This window comes from Oratosquilla oratoria, chromosome 28, assembly GCF_046742065.1.
Source record: "Oratosquilla oratoria isolate Oo_2021 chromosome 28, ASM4674206v1, whole genome shotgun sequence".
Lineage (NCBI taxonomy): Eukaryota > Metazoa > Arthropoda > Malacostraca > Stomatopoda > Squillidae > Oratosquilla > Oratosquilla oratoria.
The window spans coordinates 13,971,802-13,991,033 of NC_134804.1; the positions used below are offsets into that span (position 1 = coordinate 13,971,802).

General features: G+C 39.6%; 1 protein-coding gene across 13 annotated transcripts in view; it reads left to right on the forward strand.

Annotated features, from left to right (window-relative positions):
• faf (ubiquitin carboxyl-terminal hydrolase-like faf) overlaps positions 1-19,232 on the forward strand; it is a 204,639-nt gene that overhangs the window by 58,136 nt on the left and 127,271 nt on the right. For all 13 annotated transcript variants that reach the window (XM_076210952.1, XM_076210955.1, XM_076210956.1 and 10 more), the window contains exons 15-22: positions 987-1,201; positions 4,551-4,809; positions 7,290-7,453; positions 7,621-7,738; positions 8,906-9,028; positions 11,086-11,223; positions 15,274-15,406; positions 15,613-15,731. In XM_076210952.1, the coding sequence (XP_076067067.1) occupies positions 987-1,201; positions 4,551-4,809; positions 7,290-7,453; positions 7,621-7,738; positions 8,906-9,028; positions 11,086-11,223; positions 15,274-15,406; positions 15,613-15,731 (1,269 nt within the window). The remainder of the gene's footprint in view (positions 1-986; positions 1,202-4,550; positions 4,810-7,289; positions 7,454-7,620; positions 7,739-8,905; positions 9,029-11,085; positions 11,224-15,273; positions 15,407-15,612; positions 15,732-19,232) is intronic.

The following is a 19,232-nucleotide window of genomic DNA, read 5'->3' on the forward strand; positions in this document are numbered from 1 at the left end:
GTGTATCATCAAATTTCGACTTGTCTATATGATAGTATCAAGGGGTCCTGCTTCATATCAGATTAAGAACAGGAGATTGAAAGAGCAAGAGGAATGAGGTCGATCCACCATTGAAGTTTCATTTATTATTGAGATAAAAAGGGTAGGAAATGCATTGTCTGTTTAAGTATTACCTCGGGTTTCTCTTAACAAGAAACCTGCAGCCTTACAGCAACCAGCTCACAGACTTCATAGGTCTGTCCAGGAATTAGTATTAGACCATTGTCTTTGGTGTGGGAATGTAGGGTAGTTTTTATGTCATCAGCTGACATTAGGAACATTTGCCAGTTGTCAGCTCTCCCTTTGCCTGTTAAGAATTTATTGAAAAGGTTCTGACCTTAGGTGCTGCACCATGAGGTGGAAGTAGGAGTGTATATAAACATGGAAATGATTGTCTTCAACAATCATCCTGAAGGACCTCCTCATTCAGGTGCCTATCATAGATTTGTATATGTAACAGACTAGGACATTGTTAATTGTATATACATGAATATTTGCCATTTGTATCTTCAGAATAATAAAACATAAGTATACATTGGAAAGGGTGATTGATAGAGCATCATTGGATTATGTACTAGAACCCAAAGGGAGGAGTGGAAGAGTTCTGGACATCCATGTTTTCAGGGGAGAGAGTGGAGGATTGTCCAATAATTTTTTGTTAGAAAAGAAATTGAAATGGAAGAAAAGTGTTGAGAGTAAACAATTGAGAAGGATAGAGAAAAAATGCCCGAAGCTGAGAGAAGTATAGGAGTTGGTGAATGATAAAGGTGGCCTGGGATGATGGATCAATAAGAATATTAGCCACATGTTCCCAGTATGCCCTAAAAGCATACTAGAAGGAACAGGGCATGTTTACTCCTACCCCCCCAGAATTGATTGCTTTTTACAAAATTAAAATAGATTGTAGATTTTAACATGTATCTTAATGAAGTATGGTCTTTTTCCAGGATGGGCAGTTATGGTTATGTGCCCCTCAAGCCAAACAAATTTGGAACTGCCTAGCAGAGAGTGCAGTCTTCACTGTAGATCGTGAATCCTGTTTCAAATGGTTCTCCAAACTCATGGGTGATGAACCAGACCTAGACCCAGAGATCAACAGAGATTTCTTTGAAAACAATATTCTTCAACTTGAACCCTCATTACTTACTGAAAATGGAATGAAGTGAGTGAGATGTAGTTATATGCATTATATAACACCTTCCACATTTCTTTTACTAACCTTTCTTCATTCATTCTTTTCATGTGTCTAAACCATCCCAATACTCTTTCATCAACTATATCTCCCATCTCCTTCCCCACCCCTGCTCTCCTCCTTACTTCTTTGTTTCTCACACTATCCAACCTTGTAACCCGTACCATACTTCTCAGACATTTCTTCTCAAACACATTTAAGCTCCTCTCTTCCTCTCTTATGTTCCATGACCTGCCCCATACAGTCCTGTTGGCATAATTACACCTTCATACAATCTTCTTTTAATATACATTCTCAAATGTCTATTTCTCATAATGCTTTTTAATCCCCCAAGGTACCTACAATCTACAATCTATCTCTATCTCCACTCCTCCCTTTCCTGCCACATGTGATCCCAAGTATCTAAAGCTGTCCACTTCCTTCAGCTTATCTCCTTTAATACTCACTTCCAGATTGCTACCGTCCCCTCCCCTTTTACATCTCATCACCTTACTTTTATCTGCAATTACCTTCAACTTTCTCCTATTGCACACCTTCCCAAACTCCACTAACTTCCTTAATCCAACCTCTGATCCTGCTACAAGCAGTGTCGTCAGCAAGCAACAGCTGGCTTACCACTCACTTTTCTCTATTTTCTTGAAATATCTCCAGTCCCCTGCCCATTATCCCTTCATTTACCTCCTGCACCATTCCATCCATGTACATATTGAATAGCCATGGTGACATGATACATCCCTGTCAAAGTCTTATCTTTACTGCAAACCATTCACTCTCACCATTTCTAATTCTAACACAAGCTCTACCACTCTTGTAAAAACTCTTGATTGTCTTAAACAGCTTTCCTTCGATCACATACATCTGCAAAACCTCCCACAGTGCCTTCCTGTCTACCCTGTCATAAGTCTTTTCCAGATCCATAAAGGCCCAGGAAACATCCTTTCCCTTTGCTAAACCTTTCTCACATTTGTCTTAACATAAAAATCTGATCCACGCAACCCCTACCTTTACTAAACCCATTCTGTTCCTCACCAATTACTCCCTCAGTTCCTCTCCATATCCTCTTAAGTTAAAACCCTCTCATAAGCCTTCCCAACTACACACAAACTGATCCCTCTGAAAGTACTACACTCACAGCTGTCCCCTTTTCCCTTGTAAAGCAGAACTAAACAAGCACTCCTCCAGTCCTCTGGCACTCTACCTTAATTTAGACAAACATAACAATCTCACCAGCCAGTCCACCTTCACTCTACCTCCATTTTTCAAATACTCCACATGGTACCCATCTAACCCAGGTACCATACCTGCTCTCATCATTTTAATAACTACTTTCACATCTTTTCTTATTTCTCCCCCATTTTCCTCATCCATCACTGTCATTTTCTTAGTGCCTCCCACTTCAATCACTTTTTCCTCAGTCCTTCACATTTAGCATCTAAAATACTCTGCCCATCTTCCTCCGACCACAGCCTCTTCCGTTATCATCTCTCCACCTGCACCTTTTACCTTTTCTCTTTTCTTCTTTACTTGATTCGCCTCCCCTTCCTCTCAATTTCCTTTCAAAATGTCTTATTATTACATTCAAGTTGTTCTGTTTACTCTTTCCCCATTTTACATCTGCTCTCCTTTTTGCTAGGGGCATGCCAATTCCATTTTTTTGCCAATGCTGATTCCTATTTACCATTAATTGCCAATACCAATGCCAGTTCACTCTTAGTTGCCAATGCCGATGCTGATTCCATTTTATATAATTACAGTATATCAGTTTTAATATAAAGTTATTGAACTGATTTGCTTAATAATCTATGTAGATTTATACACGCCAGGTTGGGCTACTCTTGTGACTATTTTATTATGTATCTACTTTTTATTATGTACTTGTTTCCATCAGAAATTCTTGTCTACAAATATCTTTAAACCAGTATCACAAAGCATAATTAATTAGTGGTTTTATTCTATAAGCCAGTAGTACATAATCACTAAAATAATACATAAATGCATAAAAAAAAATTAAAATAATACTTTTAGGTTGTTGATGAACAACAACTTCTTGACTTCTTATTAGACAAAACAAACCTTAATATAAACTTTAAAAATGCTAATAAAATACATGTGATGCTATTCATAAAGATGCCGGATGTTTTTAAGACTAAAGTCTACTTACAAAATTTTTATTTTTGGACAACAGAACTATTAAGCCAAAATGCATAAAGGTGTATTGCTATATATTTACTTGTTTAATGCATAAAAAAAAATCTTGTAAATGATTCGTTTGGCTATAATTTGATGTGGAGTAAGTGGGAGTAGATCCGTCCGCCCATCTTTCGCACTTATAAGCAGGTAAAATTGACCAAGTCCACAGACGCCAGAACAAATTACTCCCATATTACTCTCGTGTAATTTTTATTGTAGGAACTTTGCTGTTTCAAAAATATATATTATTTTTAGTTTAATTTTATATAAGAAATACAAAAGTACATACATACATACATACATATACCAAGGCTTTTTCCCCCTTTCAAGGGAGCCAAAAAGGGAAAGGCATAAAAACACTCCCACCCATTTCATCCCTAAATACACTCCACCCCCCCCCCCCCCACCCACCCTCCCTCTCATCTGAGCACCTCCTGGATGACGGGTCATCCCTGCACCTTGCCCACCGCCCTGGGTCAGAAGCAGTGTCGCAAGACACAGCACACAAAATAATACAAAAGTAAAATTAATATAATTTGCTCTAACATTTACTCTGGCTTGTGCTGTTATTTTAAAAGCATTGGCATTGGCAAAATATTGCCAATGCTGAATCCCATTCTAAAAAAAAAGTGCCTATTCTCGCTGATGCCAATTAATCGGCACACCCCCACTTTTTGCCTCCTTTATCTTATGTTTTATTTTATTTATTTATTTATTTTATATATATATATATTTTTTACCTCTCATATGTTTCTCTCGTCCTATTTTGTAACCAGTTTGTGAATGCTCGTTTCTTCTGTTCTAAAACCTTTTTTGTTTCATCATCCCACCATTCTCTAGCCTTCCTTCTGTTCCCTCCTATCCTTGTTCCATGCACCATCTTTGCACACCTTGTTACTCTGTCCACCAAAAATTGATCTGATATTCCCCCATTCTCTCCCCTAAGAACATGCACATCCAACACTCTTCCTACTCTTCTCCTGGATACCACTATATTGTCCATTAAAGCCACCCTTCCTTCCACCACTCTCATTTATGTGTATTTATGCTTGACTTTCTTACTAAACATTGTGTTAGCTATCATTAACTCTAAACACATGTCTAAAGTACATTTTTTTTCCCCCAACAGATGTTTTGATAGGTTCTTCAAAGCAGTGAACTCTAAAGAAGGGAAATTGGTGCTCAAGCGAAGGGCATACCTTATGGATGATGTGGATTTAATAGGTGTCGAGTATGTTTGGAGGGTTGTACTTTGTGGAGCAGAAGAAATAGCATCCCGTGCTATACAGCTTCTTCGGGAAACATTCACCAACCTTGGACCTCGGTTGCAGGCTGGGCAGGTGGAGATTCACGACGACTTCCTTTCTAACTGTATGTCTAGGTTAAAAGTAAGTGAAATGTGTTGGAAATTTTTGTTGTATACAGTTTGTAAACCCTGTACTTGAGTATTGGTTGGGGAAGAGAGTGTGATTCTTGCTTCAGTTGGGAGGGTTTTTCTGTGGGGCTGATGTCTGTTTTTTTATTTTTATTTTTATTTTTAGGGATGAAATGGGTGGGAGTGTTTTTATGCCTTTTCCTTTTTGGCTACCTCCCTTGGAAGGGGGAAAAAGCCTTGGTATATGTATGTATGTATGTATGTATTTTTATTTTTTATTTATTTAGTGAGAAAAGTATAGGAAAAGGTAAAGATGTTTTTTGGGCTTTTATGGATCTAGAAAAGGCTTATGACTGGGTAGATAGGAAGGCACTGTGGGAGGTATTGCAGGTATATGGGATAGGAGGAAAGCTGTTAAGGACAGTCAAGAGTTTTTACAAAAGTAGTAGAGCATGTGTTAGGATTAGAAATGGAGAGTGAGTGGTTTGAGGTAAAGGTGGGACTCTGTCAGGGATGTGTTATGTCACCCTGGCTGTTCAATTTATACATGGATGGGGTGGTGCGAGAGGTAAATGCAAGGGTGGTGGGTCAGGGATTGGAGATGGTTAAAGAAAATGGAGAAAAATGGGAGATAAGTCAGCTGTTGTTTGTGGATGACATTGTGCTTGTAGGAGGATCAGAGTAAGTTAGTGACAAAGTTTGGGAAAGTGTACGTAAGAAGGAAGTTAAAGATAAATGTGGGTAAAAGTAAGGTGATGAGATGTGCAAGGGTAGAAAATAGCAGCAGACTGGAAGTGAGTATTAAGGGAGAGAGACTGGAGGAAGTGGATAGTTTTAGATACTTGGGTGCGAATATGTTGGGAAAGGGAGGAGTGGAGGTGGAGGTAGAATGTAGATTGAGAGAAGCGAGTAAATGCCTTGGTGGATTAAAAAGTGTAATGGGAAATAGACATTTGGGAATGGATGCTAAGAGGAGATTGTATGAAGGAGTGATTGTGCCAACAGCACTGTATGAGGTAGAAACATGGAACATAAGAGAGGAAGAGAGAAGGAGTTTTAATGTGTTTGAGATGAAATGTCTGAGAAGTATGATAGGGATATTACTAGGCTGGATAGAGTGAGAAATGAGGTGAGGAGGAGAACAGGGGTGGAAAGGGAGTTGGGAGATAGGGTGGATGAAAGAGTATTGGGATGGTTTGGACACATGGAAAGAATGAGTGAAGAAAGATCAGTAAAAGAGGTGTGGAAGGAGTGAACATGAGGTGTCGACCTAGGATGAGATGGATGGATGGGTGGGATGGGCATTGGGAAAGAGGAGAATGTCGGTTCAGTAAGGACAGGAGAGGACAGAAGATAGGGATGACTGGAGAATGGTTGTGTATGGATGACGCTGTGATGCATGAGGTGGAGTGGGTGGGAGATGGGGGGTGAGGTAGTATGTGTGAGAAATAAATCGACATAGCTTGAAGGGATTTCTCCCTATCTTCTTTTCTGCATGAGGGGACAGAGAGGATGGGTTGCTGATTTGATGAAGTGGCCTTGCTGTGGATATTCTGTCTTGCAACACTGTTTCTGACCCAGGGCAGTGGACGAGATGCAGGGATGACCCGTCATCCAGAAGGTGTCAAGATAAGAGGGTGTAGGGGAGTGGAGTATGTTAGGGATGGAATAGGTGAGAGTGGTTTTTATGCATTTGTTTTTTGGCTACCTCCCTCATAAGGGGGGAAAAGGCCTTTGGTATACGTATGTATGTATGTATTGTGTTTTTTAATTCAAGGTTATCTGGAGATATTGTTACTTTTCATTTCTTAGATGAAATTTCCATTAGTTTATTTATGTACCATTGCTCCAGACAGGGATGGCCTTTCATCCACAAGGAGTTAAGATAAACAACAAATGGTGTGGGATGGGTATAGGATGGGTACATACCTGGACTGGTCATCCCCTTATAAAGGGGAAGTGGCCTTTAGATACATGTATATATGTGTCTTGCTTCTGACCTGGGCAGTGGGCAGGGGACAGGGATGACCCTTAATCCATGAGGAGCTAAGATAAGAGGGAAACAAGGATGGTGATTAGGAGTGGAATGGGTGGGAGTGGATGTGTGGCTTTGAATAGGCTACCTCTCTTATAAGGGGGAAGAAGCCCTTAGTATATTGATAGATATATTTATCTGTATATATTTGAGCACTGAAGATATGTTCTGGATTTGGTGTTGTGAATTGATGAAGTGCTGGTGAGATTACTGCTCCTTATGAGATTCCAAAAAATATAATCTTTTAGTCCTAGAATTTTGATGGCTTTGGGTTACCCATTGTCAGTTGGCTAAGGTTCCCTACCAAAGCAAGGGCTGTGCACAATACATTGTGACAGACTGTAGCTCAGTAACTGTAAGGCTGGCCTCTCCGCATTGCTAATTGGCTGGTAGAGGAAAAGAAGAAAAATCTTATCTGAATTGCTAAGCATTTAGTTAATTTTTATATATTTTTACAGGCCATGTATGACACTGTATCAGTGCTTGATGGCGACAGAGACTCTATAAACAAAGTGCGGCAGGAAACTACAAGAATGTGTAGAGTGTTGAAAGTTTTATATGAATATGTGGCAGAGTGTGACGGGGACTTTGGTGATGATAGAAGTATTTTACCTTTGGCTAGGTGAGTATTACTCGTGTATATTTTGTATAGCTTATTGATGTTGATAGAATTTGTAAAAGGAAAATCTGGATATCATTCAGCATATGCCTACTTGGAACATGTATGAATGTCACTGGATGGAAAACAAGTACAAATACATTGTAACTTGTAAATGTTATTCTTTACAGAGCTTCAAGAGGAAAACATCTTTCCTTGTTGATTCGATTTCCAGTTCAAGGAAGGCAGCCAGATGAGCTTGAAGTTTGGACACACACAAATGACACTATGGGTTCAGTAAGAAGACAGGTAAGAACTGATTACTTGGGTTGGGATGGTGGTTGAGAGACCTGTACAGTATCGGAGCCAAAATTATTATTTTTTTTTTTATTGCTTAAATCATCTCAAAATGATGTAAACCAACAAATCTTGTTTATTTTGATTCACCTTAGCCTAGAAGTGGAGAAACTGGGTCGATTTTGTCAAGATATGTGTGCAAAAGTTTGGTAGAACATCCATAGGCTTTCTTTCACTCCTCACGCAGGTTGAACGAGGTCGTATTTTTTGGGGAAGCTTTGTTAAAATTTCAGAGTGGAAAACATGTTAATTTATAAAAAAAAAAAAAAAATTTTTTGGCAAATATCACTTATGTGGTAAGTTCATTTTTTATTTTTTTTCATTTCATTTCATGGAGGAAAGGTGATTGGTGTTTCTTATTGTTTTGGTGAATGTTTTAGTAAACATCTGTCACACCATTATTGCCCAGCCACATTTTGTATTACACATTTATTATGAAAATTGGCAGTGCGAAATTCCCAGTTCTATACGTCTGAATACATACTAAATAGCACCTGCCAAGATGGGAGGGAGGGAGGAGGGTGGAGGGGAGTGAAATATATAGGAAATGGAATGGGTGGGAGTGGTTTCTATGCTTTTTTCTTTTTGGCTACCTCCCATGTAGGGGAAAAAGCCTTTGGTATATGTATGTACCTGCCTAACTGTCGTTGTACAACTCCACCTCCTCATACTTCATTTCGTACACCATAGTCGCCTAAATTATGTCCTAAAGGCTGATTTTATACCCCAAGTTACCCCCAACAAAATTGTTGATGGGGTTGACAATTTTGTCAATAGATAAAAAAAATTTGGGTGTCTTTTATAGCCAATGGATAGGGCTACTTGGTCATTACCACATATTTGACCCTCAACATAATGCCTCTTTTTGGCAAATTTTTAATTTATGGCATACAACGTATGCTTCTGACGCCGTAGGGGTTAATGGAAAATTTAGTAATATCTAAAGGGAGGATTGGAAGAGTTCTGGACATAGCCAAGATAAAAGGGAAAACAAATGTTGGATGCGGGATGGGTGGTGTGGATGCACGCTTTGTTAGTCAACCTCCCTTAAAAGGAGAAGACTTTTCAATATGTATTTTTATTGATTTATTTTTTCTTCTATTTTGTACCGTTTTCCAGGTTCTTCATCGTTTGAAGTCAACTGCTCCAAATGTGAAGGTGGAGCTTTACCTCAATGCTGATCCTATTGACCAAGCAGATGACAAGAAAGTACTATCACAGATTCCTCTACGTGATAAAATGGTAAACTGAACTTGTTATTTTGTTTCTTTTTTCTTTCAACTTGTACACTTTTACCTGCAAAGCATAGGAACTGGATTGATTTTCCTCTGATAGTTGGACATGCCACCAGAGTATGCCCCCCATGATCCTTCTTTCATTATTTTTTTATTCATTTATTTATTTATTTTTTTTTTTTTTTTTACAATTTACATTAACCTCTTCACTCCGGGGCACATCGCATGTCTGGCAGCATTAGCTGCCCGACGTGCGATGTTGCGTCATAATAATCGCATTATAAAAAATAAAGTCCGTGCTCAATCGTTCGTTCTCTTTCACCCGTGAATTTTGATAACCATAGAAAATATGATGAAGCCAGTTTACAGAGAATGGAGATTACGTAAGTATGACTACAATAGATATAATCAAGATGCCGACGTCCACATCATCACATACCCACTTGCTCCTCATGCTGCCTACGTAGGCATCACCATATGGAAGTGGTTAACCTCTTCCATACGGTGACGCCAACGTAGGTGTCATAAGGAGCAAGTGGGTATACGAGGATGCCGACGTCAGCGTCTTGATTATATTTATTGTAGTCATACCTGCGTGACCCACATACTCTGTAAACTGGCTTCATCATATTTTCTATGGTTATGAAAATTCACGGGTGAAAGAGAGCGAGCGATAGAGCAGTGACTTTATTCTTTATAATGCGAGTATCATGACGCAACTAATACTGCCAGACGTGCGATGTGGCTCATATTGAAGGGGTTAAGGGTAATTTGCTGTTTTAGGGTAATCTACTGCATTGGTTCAGACCCAAAGCAGTGGACTAGAGACAGGAATGACCCTTACCTCACAAGGAGCTAAAAAGGGTGGGAGTGAGTACATGCCTTTTGACTTGGCTACCTCCCTTATAAGGAGGACAAAGCCCTGGTATATAGATAGGCCTTTAGTGAGAGTAGAGGTGCACCAAAATCACCCCAATCGGACACCTGCATACAAAAATAAAAATCCTCCTCATAGAACATCACATGAAAATTACAGGCACACAATTGTATGCTAGAACCCTAAACTCCACTCATCTTGTTACACACACACACACACACACACACACACACACACACACACACAAACACACACATGCACACACACACACATGACATTAACGTTGATGTGAACAGAAGGCTAGCGAATGAGCTCTGAGCCAGCACTTTTTCAATAAGAACAAGGAAACACCTATGTTGTGCTTACTGAAAAGTTGTGTTTTTCAAGTAACTGCTATGGTATAATAAGTATCCAGTTTGATGTAGTGTATTAACATACAAAATGTAAGAAGGAAAAGAATAAATAAGGAATAAGGAACCAACGAAGAGAGGATTGGACATGAGCAGAGTTGAATTACCACTTGGAGTGATACCAAAGAGAACTTGTTTGAACGATACCCTTAAGTCAACTCAAAGTTGGGACAACAATGTTTTTTCAGGGTTTCAAAGAGAAAGATAAACTTGGTATAGCAATGTACTAAGGAATTGAGATATTATAGACTTGATTGAGGAACTAATAGATTTAAGAATTGATTATAGAGCAATGCACAGAGAGATAACCAATCTACGAAAAGCTAATGAAGAAATGAACAGAGATTAATTATCTAAAAAGTAAATTATGGTAAGTGATAAAAAGAAAGAAAAATGAAGACAAAAATGAGAAAGTGGAAAAAGAAGTCAAAGAACAAATACAAGCAGTTACTGAAAAAGTTGTAGAATCAGTTAAGGAGACGGATCTCTTAGAAATAAAAAATTCAGTGGAAACGAGCAAGAAAATCAGAAAATAACATTTAAATAAGTAGTACAACAGCAGATAGAGGAAAATGCTAAAGAAAATGTAATTAAAGTAATTAAAGAAAAGGAAAACTGGGTAAGAGACACACTGAAGTGAGCACATTATCTGTAGAACACCCAAAACTCTGTGGAGGTGAAGGAAGCTCAGTCCTACCCACTGGTATATATATTTAGGAATTGATGAGTTAGAGAAATAATTTGAACTTACATTTTAATTTTTGTATTTGTTTTTAGGTCTTAACAGCAAAGTTGGTACAAGTAGGAAGCAACATGCCATCCTCTCCAGACAGTTCTTCAGATTCGTCAACAGGATCCCCCCAACATCCATACGATGGCCCAAATGTAGAGGCAGAAAACTGCCTTCCTGGTGTGGTAAGTAGCATACACTTTTTTTAATCTTGTGCTACTATTGTAGGGAAGATGGGCAGAGTATTTTAGATAGTTGCTAAATGTGAAGGAGGATAGGGAGGGAAAGATAGTTGCAGTGGGAAGTCCTAAGAAAATGATCCTGATGAATGAGGAAAATGGAGAAGAAATAAGGAAGGATGAAGTGAAGGCAGTTGTTAAGACGATGAGAGCAGGTAAGGCACCTGGTATGGATGGATGCCATGCAGAATGTCTTAAAAAAAAGGAGGTACAGTGATGGTGGACTGGCTGGCGAGGTTAATTAATGTTTGCTGGAGAGAGGGTAGAGTGCCAGAGGACTGGAGGAGTGCCTGTATAGTTCCACTTCACAAGGGAAAAGAGGACAAGTGTGACTGTAGTAGTATCAGGGATTAGCTTGTTAATTGTAGTTGGGAAGACTTATGGGAGGATCTTGATTGAGAGGATTAGGAGAGGAAAAGAGGGAGTAATTGGTGAGTAACAGTGTGGATTTAGGACAGGTAGAGGTTGCGTAGATCAGATTTTTGTGATAAGACAGATATGTGAGAAAGCTATAGGAAAAGGTAAGGATGTTTTTTGGGCTTTTATGGATCTGGAAAAGGCTTATGACAGGGTAGACAGGAAGGCACTGTGGGAGTTTTGCAGATATACGGGATAGGTGGAAAGCTTCTAGCTGTCAAGAGTTTGTACGAGAGTAGTAGAGCATGTGTCAGGATTAGAAATGGGGAGAGTGAGTGGTCCGAGGTAAAGGTGGGACTTCATCAGGTATGAGTTACGTCGCCCTGGCTGTTCAACTTATACATGGATGGGGTGGTGCGAGAAGTAAATGCAAGGGTGGTGGGTCAGGGATTGGAAATGTTTAAAGAAAATGGAGAAAGTGGAAGGTGAGCCAGCTGTTGTTTGCAGACGACACTGCGCTTGTGGCAGGATCAGAGGAAGGATTGAGGAAGTTGGTGACAGAGTTTGGGAGAGTATGTAATAGAAGAAAGCTGAAGATAAATGTGGGTAAAATTAAGGTGATGAGATGTTCAAGTGTTGAAAGTGGCAGCAGACTGGAAGTGAGCATTAAGGGAGAGCAACTGGAGGAAGTGGATAGTTTTAGATACTTGGGTGTGAATGTGTTGGGAAAGGGAGGAGTGGAGGTGGAGGTAGAATGTAGATTGAGAGAAGCGAGTAAATGCCTTGGTGGATTAAAAAGTGTCCATTCCTCATTACACTTTTTAATCCATACATGTATGTATGTATGGATTAAAAAGTGTAATGAGGGATAGACATTTGGGAATGGATGCTAAGAGGAGATTGTATGAAGGAGTGATTGTGCCAACAGCACTGTATGGGACAGAAACATGTGGTGGGAAAGGAAGAAGGGGAGGTGGAAGTAGATTGTAGATTAAGAGAAGCAAGTAAATGCCTTGGAGGATTAAAAAGTGCAATGAGAAATATATATTCTGGAATGGATACTAAAAGGAGATAGTATGAAGGGGTGATTGTGTTCACAGCACTGTATGGGGCAGAAACATTGAACATAAGAGTGGAAGAGTTTGTTTTGAGATTAAATGTCTGAGAAGTATGATAGGAGTTACTAGGCTAGATAGGGAAACGAGGAAGTGAGGAGGAGAGCAGGGGGTGGAAAAGGAATTGGGAGATTGGGTTGATGAAAGAGCATTGGGATGGTTTGGACACATGGAAAGAATGGGTGAAGAAAGATTAGTTAAAGAAGTGTGGAAGGCAGAAATAGACAGAGTGAACAGGAGGGAGCGACCGAGGATGAGATGGATGAATGGGGTAAAAAGGGTGTTGAGAAAGAGGGGAATGTCTGTTGAGGAGGAAAGACGGGAGAAGACAGAAGATAGGTGTGAATGGAGAATGGTTGTGTATGGATTATGCTGTGATGCATGGAAGGGAGAGGGTGGGGGATGGGGTAGTTAGGGAGTGGTTGTGTGTGAATATTTTGATGCAGCCCAAAGGTATTGCTCCATGTCTTCTCTTTTTCTGGGTGAATAGGGAGAGAGGGGGGTTGCTGATTAAATGAAACAGCCTTGTTGCTGATGTGCTGTGTCTTGCTGCATTGTTTCTGACCCAGGGAAATGGGTGAGATGCAGGGATGACCTGTCATCCAGGAGCCAAGAAAAGAGGGATGGAGGGAGGGATGGTAAATGGGAGTGGAGTGGAGTGGGTGGGGATGTAATGGGTGGGAGAGGAGTTATGCCTTTTGGCTTACCTCCCTTGTAAAGGGAAAAAAGCCTTTGATATATGTATGTAATAAGGAGAGGGATGGTAAATGGGAGTGGAGTGGAGTGGGTGGGGATGTAATGGGTGGGAGAGGAGTTATGCCTTTTGGCTTACCTCCCTTGTAAAGGGAAAAAAGCCTTTGATATATGTATGTAATAAGGAGAGGAGCAATAATAAGGTTGATTATGGGGAAGGTATCCCTTTTTTTTTTTTTTTTTTTCCCTACATATATTCATATACATATACTGACGGGATTTTCTCTCTTACAAGGGAGTTAGCAAAAAGCAAAGGTATAAAATCCACTCCCACCCATTCCATCCCCACATAATTCACTCCCATTCACTCTCCTCCCTCTTACCTTGCCTCCTACTGGATGATGGGTCATCCCTGCTTCTTGCCTACTGACCCACAGCACCCTCCCAATTACACTTCCAAACTCAAACTCTCCCCTCTCTTTCAACTTAGTTTCACTCAATGCCAACACATCCATCCTCTCACAAACATACTGCCTATATCTTCCATTTTACTATCACCTGTACCACATCCACACACATTAAAAGACCCAAATTTTAGGGTTCTGGTTGGAAAACTCCTCCCAGACCCAATTTTGCCTTTGCATTTTTTAGGAATGACCCCTTTGGGGCTACAGAGAGTAGGATGCCACTTTTTATTTATTTATTTATTTATTTATTTATTTTATCTATTTATTAATTAATTTTTTATTTTTTATTTATTTATTTATTTATTTATTTTTTTGCACTGAGGAGGGAAGAAGAAAGGAAAATCCATTACATGTTTGAGAAGTAGGTATGTTGTAATGAGGATGGAGAGTGAGATATGTGAATGCAAAGCTAAGAGTGGGGGATAGAAAGAGACCTGTTGGATAAGGCAGATCAAAGACTGTTGAAATAATATAGACATAATGAAAGAATGGGTGAGGAAATGCTAGCCAAAAGTGTGTGGAAAGTAAATTGGACAGAGTAAACTTTAGAGGGAGGCCAAGAATAATGGATGGTAAAGGGAGCACTAGATATAAGAGGAGTGTTGTGTGTGTGCACGTGCATGCACTTGCATTAGTTGATAAACACCATAGTATGGAAGGCAGAGGTGGATGGAGTGAACATGAGGGGACGACCAAGGATAAGATGGATGGATGGGGTAAAAGGGACTTAGTTGATAAACACCATAGTATGGAAGGCAGAGGTGGATGGAGTGAACATGAGGGGATGACCAAGGATAAGATGGATGGATGGATGGGGTAAAAGGGACATGAAGAAAGAAAATGTCTGTTGAGAAAGGGAGAAGCCAGACGATAAGGGTGAATGGGGAATAGTGTTACATGGATGATGCTGTGATGCATAAAAGGGAGGTGGGGGATATGGTGTTAGGGAGTGGTTATGGATGAATGATATTTTGACACAGCCCAAAGGGATTTCTCCTCGTCTTTTATCTACATGAGGAAACGGAGAGAGTGGGGTCACTGATTAAATGAAGTGTCCTTGCTGTGGATGTGCTGTGTCTTGCTGTATTGCTTCTGATCCAGGGCAGTAGGCGAGATGCAGGGATGACCCATCGTCCAGGAGGAGCCAAGAAAAGAGGGAGGGGTGGTAAATGGGAGTGGAGTGGGTGGGGATGAAATTGATGAGAGTGGGGTTATGTTTTTTGACTTTGGCTACCACCCTTGTAAGGGGGGAAAAGCCCTTGGTATATGTATATATGAATAAATTTTATTGAGGATGCAGTTTTGTATCACATCATGGATGTGGCTGACATGAAATATTTCACTATTGTCTTCTTATTTTTCAGATAATGTCGGTTCAGGCCAAGTATGCTAAGTTCTTATTGCAGTTGGCAGACTTGGGCTGTTCTCTTCTTCTTTCACAGCTGAGGGACAGTGCTCGTGCATTGCTCAAGATAATGCCAGCAGATGAGCATACAGGTACAAGACTGTCCATGTTTGTGTATAGCCTTGTGTAAAATATAAATGTACATCTGCATATCATACAGGATTGTTGCACTTAAATTATATATTATGGTCAAGAGGCTAAAGGATATGAATTTATATGGAATGATTACCAGGGATTTTTGTTGTACAGTATGATTAATATTTTTATTACTCTGATGCCTTCATTTGTTTCTTTGCAGTAAACAATCTTAGAAATATTTGTTTGGAACATTCCAAACTAGCAGAAGAATCACTTTCTCAAACTTTAGAAAGCATATTTTTCTCCACTTCACCTTCCACAGTTCTCTATAATCTACAGGTATAGTGGCTTGTTATATTTCATGTACCCATTATTTTCATGTTGAAACAATTTAACTGTAATTGTAGCTTGGAATTTGGTGAGTTAGCAAATGAAAAATGAACATTTTTGAGTGGTAGAATAGTTGTTTGCAGTGCAGTGTTGAAAGTTCTTACAAGATAACTATATACATTAGATACTTGCATGATCCATAATGAGTAAGGTGTCTGTCTATACTGTCATATGTATATTTGCAATAAAGTTGAGATACATACCACATACTTACGGCTTTTCCCCCTTACAAAGGAGGTAGCCAAAAACAGTCATAAAATCCACTCCCACCCATTCCATCTCCACATATCCCACTCCTACTCTCCCCACTTCCTCCCTCTTATCTTGGCTCCTCCTGGATGACGGGTCATCCCTGCATCTTGCCCATTGTCATGGGTCAGAAGGAACGTAGCAAGACACAACACATCTACAGCAAAGCCACTTCATTTAAATGGTGACCCTTCCTTCCCCACATGCAGAAAGAGAGAAGACTGGGAGAAATCCTATGAGGCTGCATCAAAATATCATTCACACATACTCCCATTCCCCACCCATCCCCTTTCCATGCATCACAGCATCACTCAAGTCAGGTCAAACTGAGGTAGTTGCTTCAAATAGTGAGATAGCAATTGGTTGTGTTTCAGTGATCAGTGTCAAAGAGGTACAATCTGTACATAGTAGAATTGTAGCCTTAGAGAGGACTGTTGAAGGCCTTAAAGAGGAGAATAGAGTTCCTTGCTCAAAGGCCCAAAACATGGACAACAAATCATGTTTGGAACTTGGGTGGAAAATAGTGACAAATGAAACATGGAGACATGGTAAAAAGCCCTTACCAAGCCCACTTGAATGCAGAAACTCTTTTCAAGCTCTCATGGGTCTACAAGAAAAAGAAACAAAGATGAAAGAGAAGAAGGGTATTGCAGTTGCTAGACCCCTGCCCACAGCTAAGATTTTGGTTGTAGGGGATAGCCAGGTGATGTACTTTAATAATACCTTCCTTGACAAAGATAGGAAGCATAAGACCCGGATATGATTCCCTGGGGCAGGGATAGGTGATGTTAGAGACAAGATAGAAGAGTGTATAGTCCGGGAAGGAGTGAAACTCGTAGTTTGCTTGAGTGCTTAGGGGAATGACATAGACAAGTTAGGGAGTGAGGAATTGTTTGCACGGTTCCGGGATGCACCAGATAAGATTAGGAATAAGGGAGGGGTTCCTGTTGTATGTGGAATCCTTCAGAGGCATAGAGTTGGAGGCATGTGGCATTCCAGGGCTATTACAATGAATTGCAGGCTGGGAAACATTGTAAAGCTAATGGGTGGGCATCTGTCAACAATTGGTATCACTTTTATGGTAAGAATCGTCTATATACAAGGGACTGGGTTCACAAGTCACCCAAAGGATTTCTGCTCTTTGCTGAATCCTGTGAGCAAGAAGTAGGCATCCTGCAGGGTTTTTTCAGGTAGATCACGTGGGAGTTGGGGGAAGTATTGGAATATAGTTTGGTCAATAGAAACAGCTCAAAGAGGGACTGTGAAAAGAATCACCTAATCAGGTGGAGGGAAAATAAACAAAAAAATTTACAATACAAACTGCAGGAGGGTAATGAATAAAATTTATTTGCTGCAAGGTAAACCATGTGTAGAGAGTTTTGATATTATAGCTATTACTGATTCCTGGATCAACATGGCTGATAAACGTTTCCTACCGGAAATCAAGATAGAAGGATATAATTTTATTCACAAGGACAGGGTTGGCAAGAGTGGGGGAGGAGTAGCACTTTTCGTTAAAACTACAATAAATTGTATTATCAACAATTTGATAAAGGAAGAGGATAGTACGGAATCTAATTGGGTGGAGATTATAGGTAAGAATAAGAAACTTATTATTGGGATCCTATATAGACCTAGCCTCAGCATTGAGCAGACTGATTCCCCAATTCATGAAATTTGTTGGGCGTCCCAGTACAAGAATGTGATCATGGGATATTTTAATTATAGAAACATTGAGACTGGGAAATTTACCAATCCTATGAGGAAAGAGAATACTCTGGACTTACTTTTAACTAATAATGAGCACCTAACAAGAAATGTAAAAGTGGGAGATAGCCTAGGCTCTTGTAATCATCAAGAAATAAGATTTAATATTATTTGGAAAGAAATAGTACAAATAACATTCTAGCACTGGACTTTAGGAGAGCCAATTTTGATGAGATGAGAAGGTATTTACGACATTTGGTCACAAGACCGTCCCAGGTGGGCTGTGACAGGGTAAGATACATGGTTAGTCTGGATGTCATTAGCATGGTCAGGAGTCGGGTCCTGGAGGGTACTATGCTTATCTTGGATCGGGTTACTTACAAACATGAGGTCAACTGCCCGGTCAGTGATTTCAATGAAATATACAGTAACCTAACAGCATTAATTCTAAATGCACAAAATAAATTTATTCCCCTCAAGTCAGTACGGAAGAATAGTAATACTCCCAAATGGATGACAGACAGGCTTTAATATGAGATCAGAATGAAAAGGACTTTATGCAAGAATAAAAAATGGGGAAACGCACCTTAGGTCCAAATATAATGATATGGCTAGACTGGTTAAAAAGAACACACACACAGCAAAATCTGAAATTAAGGTTGCCAGACAAGCTAGATCCAATCCAAAGGGCTTCTTTAATTTTTACAGAACAAAAAATAAGGAAAAGATAGGCCCATTTAAAAACAACAAAAATGTCATGATAGAATCAGAGGGAAAAATGAGCGAGGCATTTAACAAATATTATCTCTCAGTGTTTATTAAGTAAAGATTAGATAAGGTACTTGACTGCGATCCAATTTTCAGTGGTGATGAAGAAAGTAGACTATCAAATATCAGTATTAGTAGAGTAGAAGTAGTCCAATATCTATACCAGAAGCATATGTACATTAAATAGTAAAGGCAAGACTATAATCAGGGAATGCCAACACTGACGCTCCAGTAAGTGCATGCTTCAATGAATCGAAACTTGATGAACATTGCGCCACTGGAAGGAAGTATCTTCTTGAGGAGATGTGTAAGGGGAGATGCAATTGAAGCAAAATTCTTAATAAATGCATGATAGTACCCTGCCAGTCCAAGGAAGGAACGTACATGTTCAATTGACCTAGGTGTAGGGAAGTCCCTAACTGCTTTGTCCTTATAATCTGTGGTGTGAATACCACGTTTGTCTACAACATGACCTAGAAATGGATGCTACACACAAAAAAAAGTAAACTCGAAAAAAGACCTTGGAGTGATGATCAGCAACGACATGACACTGGACAAACATATTAATAAAATATTCAGAGAAACCCACAAATTATTAAGGTCAATAAAAGTGGCATTTGTCTATTTGGATGAGGAAATGATAAAAAAAGAAATTGACTACACTAATAAGACCAAAACTCAAGTACGCAGCAACACTATGGACACCCAGTACCAAAAAGAATATAA